The sequence below is a fragment of the Podarcis muralis genome, chromosome 8, assembly GCF_964188315.1.
Source record: "Podarcis muralis chromosome 8, rPodMur119.hap1.1, whole genome shotgun sequence".
Lineage (NCBI taxonomy): Eukaryota > Metazoa > Chordata > Lepidosauria > Squamata > Lacertidae > Podarcis > Podarcis muralis.
The window spans coordinates 38,999,239-39,009,548 of record NC_135662.1 but is presented as its reverse complement, the minus strand read 5'-3'; the positions used below and the strand labels follow the sequence as shown (position 1 = coordinate 39,009,548).

At 41.2% G+C, this 10,310-nt stretch overlaps 1 protein-coding gene and 1 long non-coding RNA gene across 2 annotated transcripts in view; both read right to left on the bottom strand.

Moving 5' to 3' along the window:
* Positions 1–386: 386 nt before the first annotated feature.
* ATP6V1H (ATPase H+ transporting V1 subunit H) overlaps positions 387–10,310 on the bottom strand; it is a 34,509-nt gene continuing 24,585 nt past the window's right edge. The window contains exons 11-14 of the mRNA XM_028736963.2: positions 9,844–9,969; positions 8,151–8,252; positions 6,834–6,947; positions 387–767 (exon numbers count right to left, since the gene is read on the bottom strand). Of these exons, the coding sequence (XP_028592796.1) occupies positions 707–767; positions 6,834–6,947; positions 8,151–8,252; positions 9,844–9,969 (403 nt within the window). The 3' untranslated portion in view covers positions 387–706. The remainder of the gene's footprint in view (positions 768–6,833; positions 6,948–8,150; positions 8,253–9,843; positions 9,970–10,310) is intronic.
* On the bottom strand, positions 2,620–6,827 carry LOC144328706 (uncharacterized). The gene is made up of 2 exons (XR_013393930.1): positions 5,700–6,827; positions 2,620–5,330 (listed from the first exon to the last, which is right to left on the bottom strand). It is a non-coding gene; the product is annotated as an uncharacterized LOC144328706 (long non-coding RNA).

Here is a 10,310-nt window from a genome sequence, read left to right as displayed (position 1 = left end):
AGTTTGGGAGTTCTCTGAAAATGCAATAGGATAGTACAGGATATGTTTATCAGGTGGAAGCTATTTACTCACAAAAGGAGACTAATGACCAAATTAAGGGTGTTTGTTGCATTTGATTTCTGGAGTTAATTGGGTGATTGGCGCGTGCCTACAGCTCACATGAGTGTGGTTCACATTGGTGGCCACGACAATGTTTTCATTGCTCAGAATTTGTATGTACAGAGTCCCAGCTTCTTGGTAACAGCAGTGGGGATGAAGAATTGGTCTTTTACTGTTTTCATATGTAGCTTTAACAATCATTCTGTCAACCAAATTAACTGAAATGTTGCTTTCCGAACAATACTATTCATAGCCAAGTGAAAAACAGGCAACACAGAGACAATTAATGATATGGAATGATTATTCTTTAATGCTTTGTGTTCTTTTTTTCCCTTATTTAGAGACAATAAATACATAAAATAAAGGCAACATATATCAGCTATATTTCTTGTATATTTTTGCAATATTAAAGGGCTTCAGCTAGCAAACTGCCAAAAACTGTTTACTAGAATAATTTTTACCCCTGGCAACAATACTGGAAGAATAACAGGGAAGAAATCTACACAATAGCAGGGTAGGCAGTGAAGAAACTGCAATCACATCATTTTCTTACTCGCACTTCAAGATAGCAATTGTTACTCCAGTTATTTCCCGCCAAAGGACAGACTCAGCTTCGTGCTGTGGCAGTTTGAGGCTGCTCTGACTGTAGCTGTTTTCCAAGATACTCCCTGAAAGAAAACAAGGGGTGGGCGAGACATTTTTAAAGGGACCAATGATGAATACTTAATGAGAGTTTTCTGAAGGAAATAAGTAGCGGTTCCTGTTTTCAAAAGAAGTAGGCAATTTCTTGCCTCAACTAGCCCTCAGCAGTTCCACTGAGATGCCAGTTTCGCTAAATGCCTCAGGTCTGAATTTTACATTAAAAAACAACAAATATATATTCTGAACATTAGCCATGCTAGTTTATACCAGCAGAGTGCTTCATTGTGATAGTTTCAGATTTTACTGCTTATGTTAAATCTCAGAACATGTGCAACCATTTCCCAGAATTAGACAAACAGATCAGCTTAGGCTGGAGAATTCAGACATACTGTACAATTTCTTCTAGCAAAATGGCAACGATACAGCCTGCCTCAAACTGACGAGATGGTACTGTTCTGCTTGTGCTGCTCATGTCATTTGCCTACTCAGAGCTAGCTTTTTATTCGTGCTTTTTATTCCAGCTACCACCTTTCAAAAGATCTTGAAACACACCGTTCTACTAACACACTTAGTAGCTTTCCTTCCATCCAGTTTATGTAAAAGCATGGGAACATTAGAAGATGCCTTCTACAGAGTTAAAACCTTCACATACAATCCTGAGCTAGATGGACTGGGAACATCTCTCCAGATTATCAAAAAGATGTCTTTCCCATTCCTTCTTGGATATGCCAGTGATTGAACCTAATAACTTCTGCATGCTAAGCAGATGCTGTACTACCGAGATACAGCCCAGTGACCTTGAGAGAATTACCGTATTTGTTGCCCTATAGGATGCACTTTTTCCTCTCCAAAAATGAAAGGGAAATGTGTGTGCGTCCTATGGGGCAAATGCAGGCTTTCGCTGAAGCCTGGAGAGCGAGAGGGGTTGGTGCGCACTGACCCCTCTCGCTCTCCAGGCTTCAGGAAGCTATCTGCAAGCCTTGGGAGCCCGCAGGAGTTCCCGCCAGGCTCCCAAGGCTTGCGGATAGCAGCCTGTTCTGGGGGCTAGGGTCGGGGGAAGCTGGGGGGGGGGGAATAATTTTTTTTCTTTATTTTCCCCCCAAAAAACTAGGTGCGCCCTATGGGCCGGTGCGCCCTATAGGGCGAAAAATACGGTAAATATGCACACTGAAATTTCAGTTGCTCACATCTCTCTGTACCAAGATTCTTCTACAACTAATTTGATACGCAAGTTTTCGGTTTTCGAAAGCATATCAGTACACATTTGCCCAGTCCGATTAAGAGAGGGGCAAAACTTTCAAAGGTATAAATGGGGGAGAAAGTTAGGAATGTCCCATTGATTTAAAGTGTAAAAACACATTCTTAACACTCTCTTCCATTTATATCAGCATACAACAAAATTTGGCTGGTGTTGGACTTTGGCTCAATCATATCTAGGTTTTTATTTGTAAAGTGCTGTTAAGGTCTTCACTTATATTGCAATGCTAGATTAAAGATGTCTTCTAAATTAAACCTATCTCCTCACTAATTTAAATTTGACTTGATGCTTTATTTGCTTCAGTAATCCAATATGAATCTGCATGAATCAAGACACATTTACCAAGCTGAACAGAAAACAAATTTGTGCAGTTTTACACATAGCAACATACTTTTAAGAACCTGAAATAAATTGTGACTGACTGAACCTTAATTAAACTTTGCTTGAGACAGTCTAAAGTACCATTTCCTTCAATATAGAAATCTGAAAATAAATTACTGTCATTGGCAAACAAATGCCGTTTCAGTTCCCCTGTATGAAATTCTGGGATACTGAGACTGAAAAACAAACATTAATTAAACAAGAGGTGTAGAGCAGTAGCCCAAAATGAAACCCCAGAAACAGTGAAGTACAAGATGTATTTTTCAGCAGGGGAAATACAGGGATGTATTGAGAAACTCACAGGGGAAGATACAGAATAGTCATTTCAAACATAAAAATATTTTATGTGGCTTCACATGGCTGCAGAGCTAATTATGAGCTGCATAGCAGACATTCATACGCTTGTTAATTTAGAAACAGCTTCATCATCGATGTCATATTGCTTCAGAATCCTATTTAAAAGCAATAGTACCTAAATTACTTGACTTTTCAAAACCAGTTAAATATATAGTCAATTGTTCATTTTATCGGTTCAGTTATTAAAGCATCACAGATAAATTACATAACTGTACCAGGTTTGGATGTGTTTGCTGTACTTTCCACACTCTGAGGGTTGTGTTTTTTATAGAACCATCAATTGCTACAAAAGTAAATTATTAACAGTGCAGACCTATACATGTCTGCTCAGATGTAAATCCTGTTGAACCTCATAGGGCCTTAAAAGGTAAGTAGAGTGCAGAATTGAAACCTAAGTGAAACACAGCTTGATGATCCAGCTGACCACAACCAAACAGATGCAACTCTTGGGGGGACATATATTGGCAAAGAGCTAACCACAACGTTCACCTCATTTTATGTTCCAATTTTCTATGAAAGAATGGATTGAATTATGTAGCCGCCTCCCATGTGGATGAGAGATTTGAGACAAAAAATGTGACACAGTAATAGGCCTTCTTAGTAACAATCCACAAAGTTTTATTTCCAAACAGTGGGTATTTTCATTTTAAAAACTGGACTGGATGGAAAGGAATATGGGGCTACAAGAAAACCAACTACTATGGAAGAAATGCTGGGTGATGAAGTTTACTGGGGGGGGGGGGGGAATATTACTTGGAAGGGAAAGATCAGAGGCCACAGAAAGTGATTCTTTGCCTGTGGTCTAAAATGTCCATCCTCAAAATGGGATTGGGCCATAAATTGTATCATAGTATGAATGTGGGCTGCTGATCAATTAATTTTCTGTTTTTACGTGATGCTGAGGATAAAAACCAGGATGTGGGCTCTGCTCTTTGTCATTGCAGTGCTACCTCCGGTTGTGGACGGGATCCGTTCTGGAGGTCTGGTCGGATCCTGAAGTTTCCAAAACCTGAGAACCGCTTCTGCTTATGCGCACGGGGCAAAACCTGGTAAAATACTTCCGGGTTTGCTGCGCACATCCCAAAGTTTACGTAACCAGAGGGTTACATAAACGGAGGTACGACTGTATTCCTTGCACTTTCAATTGCACAGAAAGAGTACAGAGGTAAAAGCCCTGCAGGTCTTCTGAAAGGCCATGACAGGTAACGGAAACTAATGAAAAGGAGGGATGCAACACTACAAAGTTAGATTTACCATGCTAAACTTCTCTTCTGTATAAGTTTCTAGAGTATACACAGGCCAGAAGCAGTTGATTATAGTGGTTAGGTAACAGGAGTAGTGGATTATGCATCTTGAAGAATGACATTAGGAAATTCTTTATTCCATTCCCAAGGAATAGGATGATGGTAATAGCCTGTAATGATCCGATATATACTAGGCAGGCAGGCTGCCTGCCTTTTCTCTAGTATATAAATTTTACAAAATATAATGAGCTAGTTTATGGAGGGGATGTGCTACTGATGTGTCTGTATTACTTGCAAAAAGTTTCAACTAAGTTGCTACAGCTGAAAAAGTCCCCCCACCCAGCCATTAAGAAACAAGGCTAAAGAATCTGTTTCCTAATGCCCTGCATATGTGCACAAAAGTTTATAAAACTATCCTGAGAAATACCGTATTTTTCGCTCTATAACACGCAGTTTTTTCCTCCTGGAAAGTGAGGGGAAATGTCTGTGCGTGTTATGGAGCGAATGCCTACAGATGGCAGGGGAATCCGCTGCAGTTGTGAGCAGTCCGTGGCTCTCTTTCAAACTGCAAAGCGGGTGTAAGCGGCTCCTGTCAGCGAGCGGAGCCAGGGAGGAGGGAGAGAAGCAGATCGGGGTTGGTTGCTTTAAAACAGCCCCGTGCTCTATGTCCCTCTCTCTTCTCCAGTGAGCTGCTAAGTAGCAGCAAAGCTTTTCAGCCAGCCTAGCCGGGAGGAGGGAGAGAAGCAGATCGGGGTTGGTTGCTTTAAAACAGCCCCGTGCTCTATGTCCCTGCCTGCAGTTTTTTGCTATCCGATTTTGGATCAGCCACTGTAGGGGCTGTGTGTGTGTGTGTGCTTGAGCTATCGTTCTCCTCCTCCTCCTTCCTGTTCACTCTCACAGCGCCCCAGCGCTCTCCTGCGACTTTAGGATTGATACTCTGTGTGTGTGTCTGTGTGTGTGTGAGGCATCGTTCTCCTCTTGCTTCCTGTTCACTCTCCCAGCGCCCCTGCGCTCTCCTGCGACTTTAGGATTGATACTGTGTGTGTGAGAGAGAGGGGGGGGATCGTTCTCCTTCTCTTGCTTCCCACTCCCAGTGCCCCTGCCTCTCCTGCGACTTTAGGATTGATACTGTGTGTGTGTGAGGGGGGGGGGATCGTTCTCCTTCTCTTGCTTCCCACTCCCAGTGCCCCTGCCTCTCCTGCGACTTTAGGATTGATACTCTGTGTGTCTGTGTGTGTGAGAGGGATTGTTCTCCTCCTCCTGCTTCCTGTTCACTCCCCCAGCGCCCCTGCAACATTAGGGCGACTTTAGCATGGATCCACATGGATCCTCAGGATTTTTGCATTGGGCTACCCCAAACTCGTGGGACGCGGGTGGCGCTGTGGGCAAAACCTCAGCGCCTAGGGCTTGCCGATCGCATGGTCGGCGGTTCGAATCCCCGCAGCAGGGTGCGCTCCCGTCGTTCGGTCCCAGCGCCTGCCAACCTAGCAGTTCGAAAGCACCCCCGGGTGCAAGTAGATAAATAGGGACCGCTTACTAGCGGGAAGGTAAACGGCGTTTCCGTGTGCGGTTCTGGCTCGCCAGAGCAGCGATGTCACGCTGGCCACGTGACCCGGAAGTGTCTGCGGACAGCGCTGGCTCCCGGCCTATAGAGTGAGATGAGCGCACAACCCTAGAGTCTGGCAAGACTGGCCCGTACGGGCAGGGGTACCTTTTACCTACCCCAAACTCACCGTCAGATCACATGTCTGTGGCCACAGCATGAACCACAAAAATCATACATCCACTGTTTTGTTTAGAATATTTTTTTCTTGTTTTCCTCCTCTAAAAACTACGTGCGTGTTATGGTCTGGTGCGTGTTATAGAGCGAAAAATACGGTAAATTGTTTCGTTAGGCAGCACCTACAACTCTCTGCCTTTTGATGTACAGCAGGCTTTTCTCTCTTCGGCACCTGCTTAAAACATTTTTGCTCAGGCAACCCTATACAGACATTTAGAAGGTACATGTAAAAGGTAAAGGGACCCCTGACCATTAGGTCCAGTCGTGACCGACTCTGGGGTTGCGGCACTCATCTTGCTTTATTGGCCGAGGGAGCCGGCGTACAGCTTCCGGGCCATGTGGCCAGCATGACTAAGCCGCTTCTGTGAACATGTAGTTTATCTCTTTTTAGCTACTGTTCATTTCAATCACCTTCGAATGCTTACTGATACCTGCATCTAATCATGTTTTATCAATATATTTCATGTTTTATAAACCATTTAAAAAAGTTTCTGGTTTGTTTGTTTTTTTGTACATACATCTTGTTAAACAAAACAAATCAGTTCAGAAACTTTTAAACAACTTTTTAACAAGAATCTATTTCTTTCAGTTCAGCTATTAGAAAAATACAAATGCATCTTGCATTTCTGTTCACCAAAGATCTGCTGGACATATAAATGGATCCTGCTGCAAGAAATTCTAATGGAAACACAATTAAAGGCTGAAAATATCAGGCATTCTAAATGTAAGGAAACATAAAGGAATAATACTATATTCTGTTTTATACAGTCTACTTCAGTTTTCATTATATAACAAAATGGGGGAGGGTAGTAGTGAAAAAAGACAGCAGAAGAGCTGCTAAATTTCACTTAACAATGATACTACTGCCAGTTGCTGAGTTGTTATCATTTCAGTGGTAGAGGGTACCAAAGTTTTATTGTAACCCCCAAGAGGCATGTCATAATTTAGGACTTGAGTTTCACACATTCCCAAAAAGAACTCCTGCCCTGAGATCTTATGATGAAGGGTGGTATGTAAACCTACTAAATAAAATAAAATGAAAACCCCGAAGTGAAAGTGAGTTGTCACATACCAGTTGTGGACCATCAACTTCTGCACAGCAAGCAAGGCATTATAGCGAACCTGTTGGTCTTCGTGGTGCATGTGGTTCATTACAAGCTGTTTTCCACCAAGTTGCTCAATCACACTACAAGAAGGGAAGAGAGCATGGGTAAGAGAGAGGTAGTGGTCAGGGGGGTGGGGGTGGGTGGGTGGTGTGTGTTTTCAAGTCTCCTTCTGCTTCTGATTACTAGCAGCCACCAACCTCACACCATTTTAAGTGACTTTACAGTACCAACACCACAAATTTCCAGTAAAGATTCCCCACCACTGTCTACTACTTCAACTGAATTCCCCTCAACTAGCTTCAATATGCTGACTTAAAACTTCCTAATCGAAAGCTTAATAAGGCACATGGATTAGTCTGGAAAAACCAAACATCGAGTCAGCTGTAAATAAAATTTGCTCCCCCAAGTTCTATGGTTTAAATACAACAGGTAACAGGGTCACTTATATCTCAAAATAAATAATTCCAGCCCAATGCAGGGACTTTGTTAACCCGATTGAACGTTTTCCCCTCAGCTTTTGTCAAGGGCAGATATTTAAACATCCCCCAAAATGATAGACATTGCAAATGATATTTGAATGTGCCGGACACTGTAGAACATATACTTTTCTTACTGTCCATTGCCCAGTGAGCTAATAAGGCTTATTATTCCCCTTTTTGGGTAATCTAACATCACGACACAATGAAATTATCAGATTCTATCTGTCTGACATTAACCCGGAAGTAACTGCAAGGGTGGCTGAGTTTTTGTCAATAGTCTCTCTTAGAGTGGTGAATGGTACTATTTAGCGGGAAGAAATCCCAATGAAAATCCTTGTCATTATATATTTTACATGGCTGTTTATTTGTATATTTTAAAATTTTATAGATGGATGTTTTATGACGGCCTGTACTTGTAATGCCTAATAAAGGTTTGGTGACGTAAGATTAGTTTGGAAAGCAAATGTGGGTGCTTCTTCAGCACAAACATCTCAGTCCATTTTAGCTCAATTGATTTGTATGCCACTTTTCCATTGTGAACTATAATCAAAGCAGCTCATCTCATCAAAAAGTTTACATGACATCATTCACTAAAAATTACAATACTTAATAAAATTCAAATAGTCATATAAAAATGTTACTGAAAGCATCTCACATGCATAAATATAAAATCAAATTAAACCACCTACTGATACTTTATAGTAAGGTCTAACAAAAGGTTACACTAACTGTTCCTTGAGTCATAAGCAATGGCCCTTGTATTAACTCAGGCGCTAAGCAAAGATAAGAAAAAGCCTTCCACACCGTTTTCCTCGAGGATAGTGTCGGACATATTCTCCCACATCATGAGCAGCTACAGCCAGGACTTGAGGATCATCTGATACCTCCAGAAGCTTTGTCAAGATTCTACAATAGGATTGCAAATATACAAGATCCTTATTCACTATGGAGTGTACAAAATATAGCATACAAAAAATTGATAAAACTCAATAAACCTCTGCCATGTTACTTCAGTGCTGCAAAACTTTTCTAGATTCACACAGTATCACACAAATATTTTGAGAGATATTTCAAAATCACACTCAGGGTAGACCTAGGACTCAGCTAAAAAGGCAAAGGTAAAGGGACCCCTGAGCGTTAAGTCCAGTCGCGGACAATTCTGGGGTTGTGGTGCTCATCTCGCTGCAAATAAAATGTTTGGAATGTGTTGTAAAGTGCAATATACAATTGTGACACTAAATGGTGACTGTGAGCTATAGCAAATTCAATGCATTTTTCAAAATGATTTTTAAAAAGCATTTTCACAACGTTTTTAACATGCGTGTAGATTCCACCCCAGTGAAATCAATGGACTTGGTCACGACTAACTTAACATCACTGATTTCAGTCAGTCGGTTCCAAGTCTGACTTAGTTGAATGCTGTCCCACGTCATCTAGGTAATGAATGTCCAACACATATTTAGCAAATGTGTTCAGCTGTAAATTCTTAATACATTCTCTGGTAAATTCTAATCTTATTAATCTGCCATGCAAAAATTCAAATAAGCCTTTGTGGGGAGAGGAAACTGTACTCATTTCACAGATATCTTTTCAGGATTTGTACACTGAACAATAAACTAAAGAACCAATAATATACTTAATTAAGTTAGCTCAACTTTCAATGAAGACAAAACCAGTGTTGCTGATAATTACCACTTTGCTTCATGCTCAGCTAAGCCTTTTGATCTGCAAGGCGTATCTAGAGACAGCTGAAGCATCGAAGCCAAGACATCACAGCACAGACACTTGACTGATTACCTCATTTGGAATGAATAATGCATATTCCTGAACAGGCAAGTATGACACTACTATGAACAGATATTTAGGCTACATTCAGATGTTACAGCAATGATAAGGTTACCGATGGGGGGAGGGACCTCATATCACAGCCATTAGCCGCAAACCCAATCTTTAATAGTAACCAGCAATCTCAAGGAAGTCTCTAAATATATCAAAACCATACATTTGCTGTTCTAGAATCAAGCCACATTTCACTTAAGAAGCAAGCCAATGCTCTTACAAATTCACCTGTGCTCAAAAAAGAAAACAGTAGATTGTATCCTATGAAATTGTGTCATTAGCAGAAGGACTTCCACTTGTGCAACAGGACTTCCTTTCCTTCTTCTCTCCACGAAAGAAATCTGCTCCAGAGGGCTGGCAGAACACCCAGAACAGATTGGGGGGGGGGGGCTGCAGGAAGAAGCAGTGGAAGTCCTGTTGTGCAGGCATTAATGGGACCTGGATACAGCCCCCTGAGCTAAGCCTCCCAATTTAGTTTCCATACCATACAAAGCAACAAAGTTTTTTTCTCTCTCTCACTGTGCTCACTTGGGACATTTACGGGAACCTTTTATTGAAAATGGTATTATAACCTTATGCAGATACCCTAAATGAAACTTTGGTTACTCTGAGCAACACAACAATTCAACTGAAGCAGGGATATATCAGAAGAACTTACTTCAACAGTTCATAATTCTTTTCATTTAATCTCACAGCATTCTCTCTCCAAAATTTCTCAGATTTGTGAACAGGGCTCCACTCTAGTCTCCCCGACTTAAGCTCAGAACTATATTCATCAAACGAACTGCAAAATAAACCGAACATAAGAGAATGAGGAATAAATCTGATGCACAAGGACAATATATGAAAGCAAACAGCACATCCAAACCTCCCACTGCACTTAGGATTCTTTGTAAAGCATTTTACAAAAATTGTAAGTGGCACTTACAAGCATAAGTATGAACACTTATAAAGATGGAAGTACAATTTACAAATGGCAGCATATTTTCATTGGGATGAACGTGGCCTATTTACCATGAATTCTAATTTGGCCAGACTGAAGCTAAAGGAGTCAATTTTTCCAGATTTTTCTTCGCTGCTGACAGTTTTGCATTACAAGGATAGGATTGTAGCCTAGGACATTCA